Below are 22,651 nucleotides of genomic sequence, written 5' to 3' on the forward strand. Positions count from 1 at the left end.
CAACAAACAAAGTAGTTAAGATTTGTAGCATTTTATTCATACAACACTATTTGGCAACATAAGGGTTCTCACAGACACTGCACATAACCTAACCTAGAATTTTTGAAGTCTCGACGAAGTGGCGTAGGCCCGGCCGTAAACTTGCATGCATTATTAAAGGGGCATCGCGGTGAAGTGACTATTTTTTTTGTGTCTTTTTTTCAAATATTACATAAACATATCAAGTGAGACTCCTTATGGAGCATAACGATCGGATTTGGCTGAAATAGATTCATAAAAATGATTAAATCTAAGATAATCATCGGTATTTCTACCTGTCTGACCAACGTTTTGTTCAGGGATTTCCCTCTACTAGCGCATGCGCATAGNCCCCTGCGAATAGGGGCAGGGCTGAGTTACACCGAAGTGATAGGCCCAAATGAATATGTGCAGCATATGAGAGCCCCATGAGTTAGTAGGTAAATATGGGAAGCCACCGACACAAGTTAGTGTTGAAACATGTGTTGATATATAGGTGATATGAATTAAGTTATGATGAGTTCCGAATAGTTCATTTTGCATTCAATATTATATCTCCAAGATATGTATATCGTAGCGTTTTATGTTAAGCTGCTGTCCAGTTTTGATGAGTTTGGGAGAGAGTTCAAAGTTCTGCTTTAGGATATATTACGTATAATATCCTTGATAATTGCATGGAAAGTTAACGCACCAAACTGACACTATTGGTCAATAATACTCACGGATAGATGAAATGATGGCGCTAATGGAGGACTATGGGATTCCAAAGGTACCAAACGAAAGAATCAAATAAACATTGAACTCTGTACCCTGTAATAGAATATATAAGAATTGAGAACATAGTCTCCTTATTCCTTGTTGAAATGACTGGAGGGTAAATGATGATCTTTGTGGGAGTGACCACTTCCCAATTTTTCTTAAGAATATTGGGACTCCTCTTGATGATCCTCTACCTCGATGGAATATGCACAAAGCAGATTGGGCCCAATTCCAACACATGTGCATTGAAAAACTAACCATAGACAATTTTACTAACCTCGACGACCCTATCAAAACTTTTACTGAAACACTCACTTCTATTGCCCAAAAGACAATTCCAAAATCCGCTCCAAAACCTACGAAGTTCCTTTTATCTGAAGAATCTTTTAAAACACGCAGTAATCGGGCAGCTGCTCTAAGACGCTACTTCAATTGCCCAACTGCTTCAAACTACAGTGAATTTAAAATTTGGCGGGCAAAGGCTCGGCGATCAATTAAAATTGACAAAAGAAACAGCTGGAGAGAATATGTATCCAAGATATCATCAAACACGTCCTCAAAAAAAGTATGGGATATGATTCGGAAAATAAGTGGGAAAAAGAAAAAGGCAACATCCTCCCACCTCATTAATAAAAACAAAATTTTCTCGTCTATAACTGAAATTGCTGATGCATTTGCAAAAAACATAGCTAAAAACTCATCCCCTTTAAACCACTCCCAAAAATTCCAGTCTTTGAAAAAAAAGAGAGAAAAGAAACGGCTCAATTTCAAATCATCAAACAAAGAAAGTTATAATGAACAATTTACCCTACCAGAACTTGTTGATTCGCTTAGAAAATCACAGGACACTGCTTCAGGTCCTGATGATATTCCATATCAATTTCTAAAGCACTTACCGGACTCTTCACTAACATGCCTTCTTTACATATTCAACCAAGTTTACGCTTCCGGAAAGATTCCCGATTCGTGGAAGAACTCCACAATTATACCTATCCCAAAACCGGGAAAGGATGCTACTGACCCAAACAACTATCGTCCTATCTCTCTGACTAGTTGTGTATGTAAAACTTTAGAACGAATGATAAACACTAGACTGGTTTGGTTTCTTGAGGCCAACGATATAATATCCCCTCTTCAAAGTGGCTTTAGAAATAGAAGAGGGACAAATGACCATCTCATCAGATTAGAGACGTTCATTCGAGAGGCTTTCGCCAAGAAAGAACACCTTGTCGCTGTGTTCTTCGATCTTGAGAAGGCCTATGATACTACATGGCAGTATGGCATCATGAAAGATCTTCACGACCTTGGCGTACGTGGAAACCTTCCCAATTTTATATCTAATTACCTATCAGATAGACACTTCAAAGTCCGTGTTGGTTCAACTTTTTCTGAAACGTCTAAACAGGAAATGGGAGTCCCACAGGGTGGAATCCTATCAGTCACACTGTTTGGTCTTAAAATCAATGATATAGTCAAATGTCTTGGTCAATCAACAGAAGGGTCGTTATTTGTGGATGACTTCTTGATCTGTTACAGATCTAAGAACATGCACACGATAGAACGACAACTTCAACAGAGTTTAAACAAACTACAAAATTGGGCAGACGAAAACGGCTTCAAATTCTCTAAATCCAAAACTGTGTGCATGCATTTCTGTCAAAAACGAAAAGCACACAATGACCCAAATCTAACACTCGATGGCACTAGAATTCCTGTTGTTGAACAGACTAAATTTCTCGGCCTCATTTTTGATTCGAAACTCTCTTTCATACCACATATAAAGTATCTGAAGGATAAGTGTTCCAAGGCGTTAAACATTATACGAGTCCTTTCTCATACTGATTGGGGAGCGGATCGTGAAATGCTTTTGCGCCTATACAGATCACTTATTCGAACAAAACTGGATTATGGTTCTATGGTATACGGGTCAGCGCGCAGTTCGTACCTTCAGATGCTAGATCCAATCCATAACCAAGGGCTACGTCTTGCCCTGGGAGCTTTTCGAACAACACCTGTAAAAAGCCTGTACGTGGAAGCAAATGAACCATCCCTTTATGACAGAAGAATAAAACTTTCATTACAATTTGCAACTCAATTAAAATCAAACCCTAAAAATCCTGCTTTCAACCAAGTATTCAACCCCAAATACCAAAACATATTTACGCAAAACCAAAAACTTCTGCCAACATTTGGTATCCGAATTTTGAATTTCCTGCAAGAACTCAACATAAAATTGACGGACATAGCTGAATTTAACATATCTGATGTTCCTCCGTGGACCATTCAAACCCCCGATTTTAACTTTACATTACATGAGCGAGGGAAATCAAGTGTTATGCCCGAAGAACACAAATCCTCCTTTCGGGAATGCATTTCGAATTACCCTTCTCATACACAACTTTACACCGATGGCTCCAAAGAAGGTGAGAAAGTGGCAGCAGCCTGCTGTACTGCCAATACTTGCACTTCAGTCCGACTACCAGACGGCGCCTCCATCTTTTCTGCTGAAGCATGCGCCATTGGTTTGGCCCTCGACCATATCGATGAACACCGCATTAAAAAGGCAATTATTTGTTCAGACTCTCTATCTGTCCTACAGAGTTTACAGTTACGAGATCCTAAAAACACAATCGTACAAAACCTTGCTCTTCGAATATCTCGTATATTAAAAAAGTCTAAAATAACTTTACTATGGATTCCGAGCCATGTCGGAATAAAAGGCAACGAATTTGCTGACAGGGAAGCAAAAAATGCATTGAATCTCGAACAAACAAATATCAAACTACCATACACAGATTTTAAACCTACTATTCGTACAGCCATTCAAAATGAATGGCAGAAACGCTGGTCTCTGGAGACCAACAACAAACTTTTTAAGATACAACCGAAACTTAAAACATCTATTCCCAGTCGGAAAGATCGTAGAGAGGAAGTTGTCCTCGCTCGGCTCCGCACTGGGCACACATATCCTACTCATTCGTACCTTTTAAAACGAGAAGATATACCTTCATGCCACGCATGTGACACTCCATTTACAGTGGAACATTTTTTAATAGAATGTTCCGATTTTAAACACATTCGTGATAACTACTTTCGAGTCCCGGATATGAAAACACTTTTCAGTTCCGTGGATTCGAAGGCATTATTTAACTATTTGAAAGACATCGGTCTATTTTATAGACTCTGATATCTTTTAACCCACCTTACCCTTTTTGACGTTATATATATATATCACATATTCCATATCATCTATTCGTTATCTCTTTTATTATTTTAACCCCCTTTTTATTTTTTATTATCTACACATACAATGCGAATGCTTTTAAAATGAACCATTTTATCTGATTTTATCTTCGCTACTCACATGTTTGTTAAAAAAAAAATCAAAAAAAAATCACCATGGCCCTAAATGACCACAGCCGTCGATGGGCCGTTAAACATAAACAAACAAACAAACAAACAAATATAGCCACTGTTGCCTGATTGTCACAATGAAATTTAATTCGTTTTCCATTCCACTGATGACTCCATAACATGGCAGCAATCACAATAGGATAAAGTTCCATATACGCTATAGAAATGTCATCTTTCTGAAGACAGATACCTTCCGGCCTTTCTCCCTGGAACCATCTGTTTTGAAAGAAACCACCAAAACCTATGACACCAGCTGCATCGGTATACAAGTCGAAGTCTGGTGCTTCCGTTATATCGGTATCCAGGAACACGGACACTCCATTCCAAGTTTCCATGAAATTGTTCCACATTTGTAGATCACTCCGACTATCCTTGCCAAGGTTAATACGGTGATGTAATTTCTTCACTGTTGTTGACAAATATATCAAATGACTAACAAATGACAGTTTTGTCAGTGCTCCATTGATGAAAAGTGTAGGTGGTCTGATAAAATTGGGTGGTTGCTGATTTGACTGGTCACCTTTATTCGCCTTGATCAGGTTAAATCTTGCCTCAAAGACCGAGGCCCGGATGCGGTATGAAATGAAGCGCACAATTATGTCCCTATGATGTTCAGGACTTTTAAGACCAACTCTATGTGACCTACTGATATCCCCGGGGACAATTGTTATACGAAGTGCATCATTACATGTATTTATAATGAGATCATCTGTGTTCTCACGGTCTGTCTCAGGGATGCCGCGGAATTTCAGGCAATTTCTTCTGGAATATTGTTCCATTTCATCCAAACGGTCCCTCAGAGAAGCTATTTCAGCCTGTAGGCTTGTAGTGCCCATAGAAGACTGCAATGTCTGTTTAAACAATTAGTGTAAGAGGGCGTGGCTGCAAAAAATGGGTTCCCATCCAACACACGGTACATGAAGATGTATGAAATAATAAATAAAGTTATATGACGATAAAGACAAATAATAGATTTTTATTCCTTTAATTTCTTTTTCTTTCTTCTTAAAAATAGCGGGGTTTTTTTCGAGGTCAATGATAGCGTTTTGGGTAGGTTGGTGACCCTTAAAAGGGCCGTTGTTTAAGAGGGACTAAGACCTCAGTACTACCTCACGAAGAGTGAGGAAGTACCTCTGCATCCCCGTATCAGACAAATGTACTAAGTCTGAAGAGTAATCTTGGGGGTAGTGCAGACGCGGCATACAGATAAGATCTTTCCCCAAACGCCGGGACAAAATCTTATTTACGGCAAGGCGACTCTGGCGGAACATACGGGTGGCTAGGCCTGGTACTCTGAATACATTGCCGCGTGGTAAAAACTCTACCACACGTACAATGCACCCAAGAGCCCTTAAATCTTCTACCAAGCTGATCACAGCATCAGCAATGTCGCCAGGACGCCTACTCGGTGATATATTATTTGCTCCAAGGTGCAATATGATAATATCTGGCCTGGCAGCCGAAACTTCTTTCTTCATGGTGGCCACAACCCGGGCCAACCTCAGTCCTCCCCTGCCATGGAAAGTGGCACCCATCTCCGTCTTCCAGCCATAAATCGCCCAAATCTTCGTATGAAACTGCTTCCAAAAAATGCTACCTTCCCCATCGTGATGAACTAAAAGATGACACTAATTATATAGATCCAACTAAACAAAACAACCATGACTTTTAACCACAGTTAATTCAGTGATAAATACAAACAAAACATACACATCACAAGTTAGACCGGGATATATACACCTGGCCAAACAAACAAATCCAAACAATAGAAATCATAAAACATAATTAGACATCAAATCATTGTCATAACTCAGACACAAAACAAATATAGGTATCGGCGCGTCTTCAAATGTACGTAAAAACACACCCCATTCCCACCCATTACATATACGGAACTAAATAAACACATCATTAACAAACAGGTCATCTATCACGCCCTAATGAAACTTATAATAAAAATATTTTCGAACACACAATTCGGCTCAGGTAGGATCGAAATTCACTCGAACCAGCTCATAGAAAACACCCCCCACTTTTGACATATAACCAATCAAAACCGAGCTTACAAAAGCGAACAGGTCCTCTATCACCAGAATGAACAGAATCTAGCTCAGGTAGGATCGAAATATTTACAACAAACAATCGAACCCGATAGCTCCCTGAAAACACCCCCGACTTTCTCAATAACAAAAATTTCAAACCAATACCCATTAGAACCTGAAAAATTCCCAATCACCCCCTACTCTCGACCATAGAGCCGCACAACACATCGAAATAAAAACATTTTGATGAAATTATAAAGCCTGTAAGAATCTATTTACAATGAAAACATATGGCCAATCCCTAATACCCCCCCTCGCATTCACCCAAACCTCCTTTATATACGAATAATTATCACCAACCTCAAATCAATCAGCCTCAGATATCCAAAGTATAACAACATAACCCCTCCCCCTCATCAACTCCTGATCTAATAACTATATATGCACTAATATAACTCTAAATAAAAACTCATTGCTCAAACCCGACCCCCCCCCCCCCCCCAAAAAAAAAAAAACAACACCCCCAATAACTGCATCTACCCAACTCTTCTCTACCTACTGATAACTCTCACCAATGCACGATTCGTCGCACCTACCTTTACCGTCCCATCTCCAACAACTATCTTATACTAATACTCACAAAATAATTATAAAAGTCAGAAAAGTGAACAGTTACAGACGAAAGCTAAAGGAAAGTTTTATAAGAAAGAGAACATTGATACTGAAGAAAAGTTTTTCATCAAGTGCAAGACTGAATACGGTTACAAGAATGGACACCAAAAACAAGATTAACTATCACCTGCAGGACACTAACCACTCACCAACAAATCACAGTCCGGCGGAAGGGACTATAAACGGTGTCCCGTGTAGGAGGGTCCAACCCGCACGTAAAAAATCCCTCTGAGTATTGTCGAAAGAGTAGGCGCGTTAACGCCGACACAGAGGATAGGGATAGATTAGATTACATTTATTCTCGACGATTCGACGGATTTCAAAATTTATAGGAACAAAACAAAACACAAAATAGAGTAGGATATAAGTAAAAGACAGCCTGGATACGGTACGCCCTCCTCCTAGACCAACGCCATGATATGATACGATCCTTTTTTATATAATAAAAATTCCAATAAGACACATATATTATAAGCCCAACAACTTATAGACCCCCATAAGACCATCTACTAAGAACCATTTTTTATTTTTATTTTTTTATTTTATTTAAAAAAAAGAAAAGACATACACCAAAGAATTAAGGTTAAATATCTGCATATATCATAGGGACCCCTCGGATAATCTCAAACTCCGGCCAAGTCTGACAAGGAAACAAAGTACTGTACCTAACGGAAGCAGAGACGTTTCTCTACTGTCGGGCACAACTGGCAGTAAGAGACCCAAGGTACATAACTAATATAATATATATACCTCCCTATAAGAACAGGAATATATGCAATAAATACNCGGAATGCTGTCCTGGGTGCCTTCATCATGGTATTTCAGTGAGATAGTACTATAAAGTCGGCTTCAGATCCGCGCTATCACAAGGCGGCAAGTACACCAACATACCGTGGCTCCAGCATACATACACACATGCATTTTCATTGTTTAGTCTGAGATTGTTGACACCGCGTCGTTCTCTTGCTGTTGACACGATTGTTCTCTCTTGTCGTGAAAATGTCTCTTCTTGTGTTTTTGCGACACCATTCTGTATTCATGATGTTTTGCAGTTGTCAGGCTATTTTGCTTGTATCGAAACCAGGTGTTTCATGTTGGATATTAAAATGGTATTTAAAGGAGCTGGAGGCGAGTTTCTGTCACTGCTACTCATCAATTTAAAAATGTTTCAGCATCATCGATCCAGGTTATGTAGCATGTGACTTACATGTAGTATCTGAACACTTACGAAAGAAACCTTGTGACCTAAATGATGCTGAGACCAGCATTTTTCTCTTGCTTTTTAATTTGTCAAATTATCAAATTAGTTCAGTGGGTACATATAGTATTTCCTCACATTTGGTAATGACATCCTTATAGGTTTTTTTCTCCATTTGACAAAGTTTGTATTGAATATTATACCCAAAATCAAAAGGAAGGAGACAATAGGCGTAATCCCTATACACGCTATCTATTGTTTTAATTATTTAAATAAAAACATCAATAGATATACATGTTTTATTCATTACATTATATTCGCAAACTAGTTTTTGCAAAGTAGGTACGAAAAAACAGCTTACGAAGGGAGTTAAAACAAATCTGAAGGTCATCAGATGAATACCTTATTTCTGATGAATCTTTCTACAAGGTTTATAATTTGGATTTGATACATTGGAAAGTACGCTTTCATCATTAAGCTGATCTAAGCACCTTTTGCAGAAGACGTAAAAATGACCAAATCACTTATATCTTTCGAAAATCATTTTTAATAGTATTTTGAATTCTGCGTGTGAAACTAGATACTTCATTTTCCTCAAGTTACAACGTTATGAATTATGGTTGAGCCAAATAACAGTATTTTATTTCTAAGCACACTATACTGTTTTATAATATTTCTATGATCCCTCAAGAGACACATCGCATTTAAATTGGTGTGATTGTTAATGCAGATGGAGATATCTGGTTTCATAATATGATATAATCAAAATGGACCAGGAACAGCTACATTGTATGCATAGGTCTATAGGGACTTGGAAAACATGATTTCTAGTTCCAATTTTAAAACTCTGAATATATACATGTACCAACCTTTGATGTTCATTGTCCCCTACCACGCCCTTTCAGCGGTTAAAGAATCGCGACTCTGTACGACATACAGTAGATTGATATTTATATATCTAACAACAATGTAAGTCGTTAATCTGCTACATGTAAATTCCTGATATTGTTCATCAGTAATTTTCACTTAAAATCAAAGGTAAAGAAAATGAGAAATATAGCCGAGTCTCGTTAATCTAGCCACCACTAATCCGGCCGGCTGGCTGGTCTCACTATCTAGCCGATTCTTCAGGGGACAGATTGTTATTTCTTTACGCCATTGTTCAAATAATCACAACGGTGAGTTGATTAGTAAGACTAATCTTTAAATCAATGTGTTGAGTTAAAAAGCATAAAGGTCATGTAACGAGTGATGACACGAGATTCATTCGAAAATGAGACAATAAAGATACAAAGTATGTTTAAGTTCACAGGTTCTCTTTTGAAATTGCGTATGAATTTTAGTTTCTTTAATCATTAACCGAGAACTCCCACGCTTTTCACAGGGACTTCCACATAAGTCACCTCATATGCATGGAATAAGGCCGTTTGTTATATATAAACTTTATGTATTTTACAACAATTATGAAACAAGTTATTTCAACTTATATTAAGCACTCTTGTTGGCCTGGATGTAAGCGCGTGAAACCTTTTCACGTCCGATCGGGGAATCGAACCCCAGCCGCCTTGGTGAAAGGCAAGTGCGCTATCCACTGCACCACCCAAAGTGTTTGTAAATTACCAAGCTCAGATTGTGGAGCTGATCAGGGGCTGTATCTAAGTCCCACTAGGGTGACAAAGCTGCATCGGGACACGCGGTAACGCAAGGAATCCCACTACGTCACACTGTTCTGACATCGGGCCAACATGATTATACTTGACACCCATTTAAAGCGAAACCGCGAACAGAGAGCAAAATGTAGCAACTTAAGTTCATCAAGGGATCACAAATTATCTCGCTTAGGCAAACGCTCAACACCAAAAGCAGGGAGAAATCAAAAATCGAAAAAGAAGTTAGAGAGAAGAGAAAAATTATAATAATTCCAAGCGTTGCAATGAATGCAAACAAAATCTGCACGGAGTAACCGCATTAGATGCCTCTTGCAACTATGCAGTGGGTAACGACAGTTTTAGTATTTTTTGTGTCAGAACCTGTAATGTTTCTTACAACTTTGTAGATAAGTAAAAATAGATTTCTTATTTCAAAAATATGTGCGGAAAACAATTAAAAAATAGTGTTGCATCTCAAAGCTAGTACATGTATATCAGAATAGAATAATTTAATTGGTCGTGCAAAGTGCTATTAAATCTGAAAACTCTTTTGAAATCAAATCAAATTTACTTTCTTACATGTTAATAGTAATGTGAGAAATCTTGAAAAGTAGAAAGTGAGAAATTTCTATCATTGGACCTGCTGATAATTGTAACGTCACAGTGGTATAGCCGATGTAACCACTGACCCTGCTATGCTATTCGAAAGTAAGCTTGTCTAGTATAAACGGAAAGTAGCAAAGTTGTTAATTAGTTGCCGTTACCGTGCCGCAATCTGTGAGAAAATCTTACGTTAAATTGTAATCATAACATTTCATTAATATTATAAGTATGGCGGTATAATTTTTTTTAATTACTAATATCGATGTTAGCATAAGCGTGCAAAGCCTTCTCCCGACTGTTATTTATCAGACGCAAGGTTAAACTCATGTTTACGTTATTATAATGCATAGGCAAATTCAGGAGATGTCACGTGAGTAGAATCTAACGAAATGTATCTATGTTTTCGACAGGGTCAGAGGTAATGTTTACACAATACTATGTGTTTTCATCTTAATCGATAGAGATCAATTACGTCACTAAAAGATTTCATCATTCACTTCTGAAGTATATTTAACAACAAAAAAGACTGTAAGAGCAGAAGAGACAAAAAGTATTTTAAATGTATAGCGGCCCATATGGGTATGCGTGACATCAAAATCATCGAATTCTTTACGGCACGTAAGAAAATAAAATTTAATTCCTTTTTTTTATCTTTTTTTTTTTTAAAGTTTTCGGTATCACAGACACATCATGTATAACCTCATATAAGCAAACAAACAGCGATCAAACTGTCAATATTTGGTAGAATTGAAGAAATCACCGTTCTGTAAACTTGAGTAAGGCACTTACACATACTATAAAACTTCTTTCTCTGTATCTATGCAATAATAATTACGGCAGAACCTCGTGGTCATGGATACACTGGAATCGATTTCTCGTTCCACTGTCGCGTTTATATTTGTTATAATAAACTTTAAGATAAAGATCACACACTGTTTCGATTGATTCTTTAACCTCATCACAGGTCCTAGTACTATTCGAAGCATTATCGGGATGCCGAATAATTCTACCATACTCCCGTAGTAAAGAAATCAAGTTATTATTTCCATTTGACCACGGTTTGATCTTTGACCTTAACATTTGAAAAGTTAGTTCGGGCATATATTCTATAATATTTCTCCTGTAGTATGTATATTTGGTTTGCAATTATATTTTGGGATGACGGAGGGTACGATAGTAAAATTAGGTCAATTAGACTTTGAGTACAAGAAGTGTGTCACTGCGACATATGCTTTTAAAATTGACTTCTAAAACTTGAAACATTTATCAGGGGCATAGCATAATATTTCTGTACTTTTTCACCTAGAGTTGTCAGATTCGGTATGCAAGTTTGTCTTGGCTGAAGGAGTGCGGAGAACAAGAAGTATGTCACTATGACTTATATTATGAGATAGGCGCACACATAAATCACTTAATGTGGGGGACTATGAAATGCCTTGCAATACTTTGCCAATGTTCGCCAAGAACTATTCCTGTAATTCTTGGCGCAGGCGGGGGTATAAGTCTTTCATTTTGTCGACAGCTCTAGTTGTTCTTCTGTTGATAATTAGATAAAAAACCAATCGGGTATATATGTATTTATTAATATCCATGCAGATGTGTATGCTTTCATATACACACACAACTCAGGTCACGATATTGATTTCAACATTTGATAATTAACTGTAAGTATACAATAAGATCATATACAAGACGAGTTAAAACGTAAGGAAATGACATCAGATCAAATGTTACGTACATACGTTTATAGTTTGAAAAACATGACAGATTTGATACTGGTTCTCGACAGATTTATTTCATACAAACTACACAAGCTATGAATTTGTCTTGCTCGTACGGAGGACATCTAAGAGAGCCACACAACGCTTTAACCCCATAAAATAGTACACCATTGTCGTTTGTTTCACCTCCCCCAACAACAGGCTGTGGGTTCTCGTCTACACATACGTATTGGGAAGCACCTACGTGTCCATAGTACCCTGACGCCAGTGACCCACTGTAGGCCTTCGTCCAGCCGCTGTAGCAGGTCGTCCTCGCTGGTATCATCACAGAGGAAACGAATGAAGTAGATCTACAGACCGCACAAGGAACCTCTTCATTGTGTGATTGTGTCCCGAAGAGAGTATGTCCACTGGTAGATTCGTACTCTGCCCCATAGATCCTCCCCGTGTAATCATCCGGTACCACTGTTGTCTCTAACCATTCCGGATCAGGTGGCAGACAAAGATGGTCAACTGCTGCTCCACTGTGACCATACCAGGAACCTCCTGCATAACCTAAGATCGTAAAAAGCATTTCCTTCTGTATCGGCGGCATTTTCTCAATAAGCAGCTTTTCACAAAAGGAAACACAATTGTATAATAGTGTATCTAATTGAAACGTTAATGAATAATTAAACGAGAACAGGCTGGAACGTACACGATGTAGCACAAATATACCAAAACCGGAAAGTATGGCGAAGAAGGAGAAAGCTTTTCTACGATTTCCTGTAAGTCAAAATGTCAAAATCATTTAAAGTTGCTGTGCCGCAATATGTCGGAAATACTACGGTTAAAATCGAAGTAATATAATTTCGTCAATGTTAGCAGTATATTGATATGAAAATATTTAAAATTCAAAAGTAATGTCAAGTATAAGCGCGCGAAGTATTTTCCCGGCTGCAACTTTATCTCATCAGAAGCAGGATTAAGGTCAAGTTTACGTCATACTTACACATACGCGAATTCACGAAATGTCACGAGAGCAGAATCAAAAGACCATATTTTGGACTGGGTTAGAGGTAATGATAACATATTTAATGTTTAAGCAATCCGCCTGCCTAGTCGACGGCAAGTAATATTATGAAATTTGAATACTTTTTATTTTATTTCTTTGACACGTTTCACTACCTGAGTGTGATATTGATGGAAGGTTAATAATTATTGCTTTGTAAAAAAAATAACAAATGCCAGATTTATCCTGTTGATAAGAAAAAGAGCAAAAGTCAGCGGCACGGTACCTTTAACCTGAACTGAAGAACCTCTGTGTACAGTTTGATATTAATATTAGACATTTCTCATTTTTAGGTAGACCCAGCAAAGAGCGCGGAGACCGAGACCTGAAAAAGCAAAAGCAGAGGTAATCTCAAAATATGTCTATCTTATCTCGAACTTAGCGTATAGGGTATGATACAGTGTGTACACACCTGCACGTGACCACAGGTAAACAAACAGGTAACATCGTATGAATACACATTAACACGACATTTCCGCAATGATACAAAATCATGTGACTAGTGACCACAGTCGTTATTGTCTTTACGGCTCGCTGCAAGCATTGTACAAATGCAAAATTAAGTAATAGCGGTGATTTTATTTCAATCTCTCATCCTGGAACTCTGTTCTTATTTTGATGCCAAATGAGCTAGAGAAATTCTCCGAGCTAAAAACGTCAGTAGGAAAAAACTGGTATTGTACCATAACGGTAATGATAACAAAGAGATAAAATTAGCAATTACTAACTGCGCCGCAAAGTTCCATTGCTCGATATTTCCATAATCAAAATGAATTTTGCAACGCTTACACGATGTACTTGTTCCGTATGTCTTCGTCTCTTCGTTCCTTTGCAATCTCGAATAAACAGGCATATAAGCGTCTCTTCGCGGCAAAGTCTCATTCCGTCATGTGTTTGAGCACTAGATAAGCTATATAGGTTAGCCATCAAATGAGTGAAACGAGTCTCGAAAAAAGTAGAAATCTGTACGGTTTTTTCTTCATTTTCTACTTCGTTTTTAATCGACTGGATTCATGGTATTTTTCTCGTGCAACATAACAAAAACATTTATTTATCGGAAACAAACTTGTTTTTGGATACTATTTTAGAAGGCTATATATAGGGATTTGTTTAGGTGAGTGAATTGGTGCACATGCATCTTTCGGATTCCTATACTACTGCCAACAACAGTAACAAGAGTAAGATGATCAGTCAAGAGAAGTTACTCACTTGTCATAATGAAAACCAGGGGATATATTAATAAAAAACACTGAAGGATAATTCTCTGGTGCTTTGTCGCCAGCAAGGGGACAGGAATCCTTAAGAAAGATGTGATGAAAAATGTTGAGATTTCCCCTGAATTTGCTAGTTTCAGTGTCCGTCTCTGCACTCTGTGCTAGGTCTACGTCACAATGAGAAATGTCTAACATAAGAAGATCGATGCAAACCTACCAGCATACACGAGTTCCGTCAGATTGGAGGGACAGTCGTTCCGGCCCCAGCGGACAAACGTGGCTCCTCCGGAACCTATAATTAGAAGAGGCAACCTAGATTTATATTCTCGATTTTGAATGACTCTGAATGTTATTAAAGATAATGCCAATAAAAGCTATATCAAAATCCTGCTTCCTCCGAATATGACCGTTGATGGAAAGATGGCTTATTTGATAAATAATTTTATGTGAATGGAGGTAGACGGTTAAATAAACAAAGGACTTTCAAAAATATTAATCATACAATGCAGTTTAATTAACAGTATTTGAAGTAAATATTCATACGACGTTGACGTTATATATATATCACATATTCCATATCATCTATTCGTTATCTCTTTTATTATTTTAACCCCCTTTTATATTTATTATTATCTACACATACAATGCGAATGCTTTTAAAATGAACCATTTTATCTGATTTTATCTTCGCTACTCACATGTTTGTTGAAATAAATAAGATAAATAAGTGAATAACCATGGCCCTAAATGACCACAGCCGTTGATGGGCCGTTAAACATAAACAAACAAACAAACAAACAAACAAACAAACTTTAAAAGCTCGTCTTGTTCAGCATTTAAGTACTGGAGGTCAAAACCTGTTTTACCTTTAGACGGTTATCTATTCTACAAATATTCTTCAAATATGAGAGTCTTGCTGGTTTTCAATGGCTCTTTTCAACACATTAGGTCACCTTAGTATTATAAATTTTAGATAATGAATAGGTTTGGATGGATGGATGGATGAATGGAAATTATATTTATATATATATATATATCATAATAATAACGTTATACAATATATCTACCTTTTGATGTGCTAGGTATAAGGCTGCTATCGGGACTTTGTGTTATTATCCGGGCTGTTTCTCAATCGAACTTCCGTCTGTACTATACTTAACTGTATTTGTTTGGCTATCTGGAATTCTTACCGATCTTCTCATTGCATAATTCTACCTTACCACTAACCTCCTCCCTAATTGGTTTACAGGCTTTAACACATTCAGACACACGGTAACTCGGGAGTTATACCGGTAGCTTCTCCTGGGTATAGCTTCTTATGTCTCTTTCTTTGTCATTTTCCCCTGGCCAGTCTGTGGAACTAGGTTGATATGTTTTAGCTGTGTTTTCCTGGGCAAAGCCTTGCTGGCTGTGCGATCTGTGCAAAATGTTAATGTTGTGTGTTTGCGTAGTGTGTCCAAGAAGTGGCCTGTGTTAGTTGTCGAGGTATTTTGTACATCTTACATTGTCGTTCTTCTTAATAAATTATCAAATGTTACTTTTGCGTAGTTCATTACGAAACTCATGGAACCCCGGACTCTGTAAACCTGGGTAGCGATATGGACTCTGTCCTACTAAAGTACGAGTTCGTTCTTCGGCTCTTCTGGAGAGCCAATACAGTAAAAAACTTATATGTGAAATGTATATCCTTTTGTAAGCCAATCTTTTTTATAATTGACTTGCATTTCGTCGATTTAAACGTTTATTTATATTCATCACATAATGCACATATGTACTGTGTTATCCAGTGAATATACCCAGGTCATATTTTTTTATATGACCCGTTAGCCCTGTGATTGGTTGTTAGTTTCAATTGTTTCAATTGTGACGTCGGGCATAGGACAAGTACATGACGTCACAGACTTACGCACTGGAGTCAAAATGGCGGCTTTTTCCATTTTAGGGTTGCATAAAAAATTGTCGTTTTATCTTGATTATGTGATAAAAAGGAACATATGAAATTTATGAAACTCGTCACGAATTTTTCATTTTAGCTCGCCAGAGACTCATATTTCATAAATCTCATATGAAAAGAAAACTCATGTAAGATCATATATATAAATGTCTTAAACAGAATGTTGCAGTTTTTCTTGCAACAATCTAGCATCAGTACAGTGATAAAGTCTACTAACCAGTTTTTGAATGTAACAGATGTTGTACAGTGACCTGGAGACTCTGTAGCTCCCCCTGGAGATGGGTCATCTGTTGCTGCACGTAGTTTGGGTCATTTAAAAGAATCCTTTTCTCATGTTCGTCATCAGAATAAACATGTACTACTAACATATAAGATACTAATACCGCCAAACTGACTCGAATAGAGGCCAGCACCATCTTGCGTCTATTCTGTTTACCTGTGTGGCGACAACAACACATGAAAACGTTATCGGGATCTGACACGTTGTTAAACCGAGCCAATACATAGGATTGTTACAAGGTGTGAAACAGTACTTTTTCCCACGATAAAAAGATAAACATATGCTTGCATTACAAAGATATTTAAAGAGCATTACGTAATATTATTGTTCGTTATAACTTCAACACGTATACCTTTCTTTCTAACTTTTGCTGTAAGAGAGACTAGATATCTAACATCCTTAAAATCTATCGCTCACAATAAAACGTGAGCATTACTGGGCGTTGGAATGTCCCTAATTCGAATCCGAGCGCAGCATCACACATTATATCTTATAAAACTTTTTCCAATGACCGCATTTATAGCATATTTGCGACAATAATGCACATAATGCACTCAGAAGCCACATTTGGGATATAATGTTTTTGATCAACTTTAAGTATACTCATCTCAAAATGTTTCTCTTATCAGAACTTTTGACTTTTCCACTCTTTACCATACCCCAAAACCAAGGTTACCGAACGCATTCGTTCTCTTTTTATGCCATGGTGCGGCGTCCGTCGTCTGTCGTCTGTCCGGCGTCCGTCAACTTTCCTTTAAACGACTTCTTTTGAAGAACCAGAAAGCATAGAGTCATGATATTTGGCTGGTAGCTTCCTTATATGGAGCCCGACAAAGTTTGCGAAAAAAACAGAATTTGACCAACTTTCAAGGTCACGGGGGTCAAATATGTAAAAACCTTCAAACAACTTCTTTTGAAATACCGAAAGGTTTAGAGACATGACAATTGGTAGGTAGATTCCATGGAATAAGTCGAACAAAGTTTGCGAATAAAAATGGCCTTGACCTTCTTTCAAGAACACAGGGGTGAAATATGTCAAATGCTTCAAACGCCTTCTTCTGAAGAACTGAACGGTATAGAATTTTTATATTTGATTGAAGGCTTCCTGGGATAGAGCCCGACAAAGTTTGAGGATGAAAATGACCTTGACCTTCATTCAAGGTCACATGGGTCAAATATATCAAACGGTTCAAACTACTTCTTCTGAAGAACTGGAAGGTATAGAACCTTAATATTTGGCCTGTAGCTTCCTGGGAAAGAGCCCAACAAAGTTTGAGAATGAAAATGACCTTCACTTACTTTCAAGGTCACAGGAGTCAGATATGTCTAATGCTTAAAACGACTTCATTATGAAGAACTGAAAGTTATAGAACCTAAATATTTGGATGGTGACTCCATGGGAAAGAGACCAATAAAGTTTGAGAATGAAAATGACCGTGACCTAATTTTAAGGTCACATGAGGCAGATATGTCAAACACTTCCAATGACTTCTTCTGAAGAACTGGAAGGTGTAGAACCTTAATATTAGGCTTGAAGCTTCCTAGGAAAGAGCCCAACAAAGTTTGAGAAGGACCTTGACCTACTTTCAAGGTCACAGAAGTCAGATATGTCTAACGGTTAGAACAACCCTTCTGAAGAACTAGAAGGTATAGAACCTTAAATTTGGCTGGTTATTTCCTGGGAAAGTGCCAAACAAAGTTTGCGAATGAAAATGACCTCAACCTACTTTAGAGGTCACAGAGGTCAACAACATTTTAAAGGATTTGTTCTTAAGAACTAAAAGAAATGGATTCATTAGATTTGGCTGGTAGCTTTTTGGAATGGAGCTAACCAATTTGAGAAGTAAAATGACATTGACCTACTTACAAGTTCACAGGAAAAAATATGTCAAGCAACTTCTGAAGAAGAATCAAAAAGCATAGAATCTTATAATAATATTTTGCTGGTAGTTTAAACAGATGGAGCCAACAAAGTTTGCGAGGGAAATATTTTTAGTGCAATATAATATTTAAAGAGAATATTTTGCTTAGACTGCTTAAATATTCAGGTGAGTGATACAGGCCCTCTGGGCCTCTTGTTCCTAAATATCATTCTATGTTAAACTACATGTGAAAGCACATCAAAGGTTAAAATGAAGTATACTGAGGGTGAAGTTGTGAGAATGGATGAGTGCCCGGTTGACAATTATTTTCTTTACTTCAGCAGACTGTTAGCATTCCTATGGGAATTTTGCCTTTTTTCATTCGTTTGTTTTTGTTTTTAATATGAGGCTGAATTTATTGAAGAGCTTATTAGGACTGCAAAGGGAAAAAACCGTTCCAAGTCTCTTGATTTCACTTTCAAATATATTGACGAAGTGCTATCATTAAATAGTAAGAACCTTATTTAACTACTTCGATCGTATATACCCTCCTAAACTTGAATTCAAGGACACTTACAGGCTCTAGTGTAGCTTTCTTCTTCATTCTTAATTTACAGCATTACCAAGAAGGACGACCTTCTTCCTAGCTGAGCGATAAGCATGACGACTGATTTCGATTTTCCTATCCTGAATATTTCCTTTCTTGATAATATCAACCCAGCATTCCTAGCCTTCTGTGTTAGAATGTCACAGAGATTTCAGTATTCAAGAACCTGGTCTGAATATCATGATGTTCATGGTGGATGTCAACTGCTGACGGACCGACTTACAACAAAGGGTTTCCAAACGTTCAAGTAGATGAAGTCCATAGACAAGATTTACGGTCGACATCATGATCTCATTCAGAAAAGCGCATTTTTTTTATTTGATTTTGTGTGATATGAAAGTCGTTGGTTTTGATCATGCTTATTTGTATGCCTTGTTCCTTCGTTGTCACCCAGTTCCCGCTATTAAGACGTGTCATTACTGTGATTGTATTTAGATTTATATGGCGGCTGCCTTCGATGAAACAGGAGACAACCTTCCAGAACACCTGGTCTTACTTTCCTAATACTTTCTCATGCACTTATACATGGACATATGTACATCTTCATTCCTTTGTTCATATTTGTCTCTAGTTTTATAGATTTTGAGTTCGAATCACACGGTTTTGTAGACACTTTTCTATTCGCTTGGTCTTTTATTATCTGATCTCATATTCCATTGAATTTATGTCCGAAAAGAGATATTGACGTTGATAAAAAAATCAACAAAACAGATCTGGTTTCTGGCATAGGTGATCGTATATAAAACAAAATTCTTTGATGCATAACTTTCTCAATATGTTACTTTCCTGTGGAAACAAACATTGCATACAATTACTAATAATGCAGTAAAATATACAACTAACCATTGTTTGAATGTGCTAATTATTGCTCGAGAGAAGATATTTTCCTAGTCTGGTTCTGCAGCTTAGCGTCCAGTGTCTGTCCTGTTGCCCGTAGGTTCTGTAGCTCACTTGTTTGAGCCTGGACATTGGTCTGTAGAGTCTGCATTTCTCCCTTGAACCACGTGGATCACTAATCTGTTGTTGAACGTAGTTGCGGTCGTTTAAAAGAATCTTCTTCTCATGTTGATCACCAAAATAAGCATATACTACTAACATACATGTATAAGAAACGATTACCACCAAACTGACTTGAGAAGAGTTAGCACCGTCTTGCGTCTATACTGTATTCGCCCTAGATAAGAATTGGCGACAATGGATGAAAAGGTTATCGGGAAGTTACGCAACGTCAAAACGCGTCAGTACTTTTGTACCTGGTCTGAGACAACAATGTTTTAATCCCGTTTAGCAAAAATATAAAAGATAAGCATCTGCTACTATTACGAAAGTGCTGAAAGTGCGTTATTTGCTTACTGCTTACATAGGCAAGATTCGGTTCATGGAAAACATGACGGGGAAAGTTATACTTCGAGGAACGTTTTTTTCCGGATAGACTGAGACACATAGTGTATATCACTGCGATAACTGATTTAGTTGGAATATATATGGTTTTAGTTTTCTTTTGAATCGCAAGGATTTCACAAATATTCTTGTCCAATTTCAAGCCTGTATCGTTTTGGCTGTGAATCAAACACAAAATATTAAGAAAAACAGCATAGATTTTAGAAAATACATCTACATTTGACTAAAACCGGTACAACTCCATGGTAAGTGATATCATTACGTGCTAATAACACCTAAAACACTTGTTTTGTATAGAATGGTATCGAAGTATTTGTAAATCTATATAAATATCCATATGTCGTTCCAAAAAATGTTTTCCCTATATAACCTATGAATAATGATGGTGCTAGCTCATTGGAAAACCGTTTGTGTATCATATTTTTGTATCTCACTGTCGTTCAATACTTCTCATATATAGGGATTTATCATACAGTTGGTAGGTGGTATAAAGTGGAATATATATAATAAAGGGATTTATCAGGTAGCACTTTAAAGTCGGCATCAGTTCCGCGCTATCACAAGGAGACAAACACGAACATATCGCAGCCTCCCAAAATACACACACATACACTACACGCATGCATCTTGCACACAGGGGAGGCCGTCCTTAAATGACCTTAGCTGTTAATAGGACGTTAAACAAAATCAAACAAACAAACAAACTGGTAGGTGGTATAAAGTGGTATATATATGGAAAAAGGATTTATCATACAGCTGGTAGGTGGTATAAAGTGGTATATAGATGATAAATGGGTGTAGCATACAGTTGGTAGGTGGTATTCAGAGGAATATATATAATAAAGGGATTTATCATACAGTTGGTAGGTGGTATTCAGAGGAATATATATATGATAAAGGGATTTATCATACAGCTGGTAGATGGTATTCAGAAGAATATATATAATAAAGGGATTTATCATACAGTTGGTAGGTGGTATTCAGAGGAATGTATATAATAAAGGGATTTATCATACAGCTGGTAGGTGGTATTCAGAAGAATATATATAATAAAGGGATTTATCATACAGCTGGTAGGTGGTATTCAGAGGAATATATATGATAAAGGGATTTATCATCTGTATACCACTTTATACCACCTACCGGTAGCATGCTTAATTCATTATCATTGGTTGTCAGTATGAGAAGAAGTTGAGAACGACTTGAGAACGGCTTGAGACGAACTTGAGAACGGATTTTCCCCATCTCAAAAAAGAACATCTGCTCGCGCCAGATGACGTACGAAACCGATAATAGTGTCCACACAAAAGTGATCCGCGTAAGAAAATAGTCCGTGATAAACATATCAATACAAAGTTACGGAAAAAATATTGTGAGAATAACAATACAATTTCAGGTGTAAATATTCTTGTATTCCTCCGCGCAAAACTTCTATTTGTTTACGTTTGTCACAGGCAATCGTTGACCATTGAGCTTAGAAGTCATTTGAAAACACGAAATTTAGTTGAGGTTTTTAAATGGAGAAATATATGAGGGAGTAGTATATAGATGATAAATAGTTTATCATACAGTATTTTCAGTGCTTGTCGTTCGAACAATTTTCTCATCTCTCGCACGTAGATAAAATCTCGAGTCCACCTACGGTGGCCTCTAGATTTTATCCACTTGCTCGCGATGAGAAAATTGTTCTCACGACAAACCCTGAAAATACAGTGTGATAATCTATAATTATCATACATTTGGTAGATGGTATAAAGTGGTATATAGATGATAAATGGATGTAGTATACATTTGGTAGATGGTATAAAGAGGTATATAGATGATAAATGGATGTAGTATACAATTGGTAGGTGGTATTAAGAATGATGTGGATGGTAACTAGTTATATTTAATCACAATTCAATATATGTTGAGTTACATGGATTAAACTGATTACTGTGTTTACCCTTTTTGTCGGAAAGTAAGAGCAGACGACATTAAAAAACCCGTGAGGTTTCTATGATGTATTGTAATATGGGATTTGTTATACACTTCACTCTCTGTGATATGGACGAATGTGTTCTGTAGGTACACATGTACAAGCAACAGCCTGATTATAAAGAAGGTCAAACGAAGAGTCAATCAGCGCTAAGGTCACCAAAATTGAAGAAAATGGCGACCAGAAACTGACCAGATTGAAAGGTGGACACGGGTGTCAGACACGAAA

General features: G+C 37.3%; 1 protein-coding gene across 1 annotated transcript; it reads right to left on the bottom strand.

Annotated features, from left to right (window-relative positions):
* Window positions 1-12,131: 12,131 nt before the first annotated feature.
* Window positions 12,132-16,775, bottom strand: LOC110449603 (short-chain collagen C4-like). Its single transcript, XM_021496557.1, has 3 exons — window positions 16,513-16,775; window positions 14,559-14,633; window positions 12,132-12,631 (listed from the first exon to the last, which is right to left on the bottom strand). The coding sequence occupies exons 1-3, from the start codon at window positions 16,751-16,753 to the stop codon at window positions 12,147-12,149; spliced, it is 801 nt and encodes a 266-aa protein (XP_021352232.1). The 5' UTR covers window positions 16,754-16,775; the 3' UTR covers window positions 12,132-12,146.
* Between the last annotated feature and the right edge of the window lie 5,876 nt (window positions 16,776-22,651).

The sequence above is a fragment of the Mizuhopecten yessoensis genome, unplaced genomic scaffold, assembly GCF_002113885.1.
Source record: "Mizuhopecten yessoensis strain PY_sf001 unplaced genomic scaffold, ASM211388v2 scaffold4701, whole genome shotgun sequence".
Taxonomy (NCBI): Eukaryota; Metazoa; Mollusca; class Bivalvia; order Pectinida; family Pectinidae; genus Mizuhopecten; species Mizuhopecten yessoensis.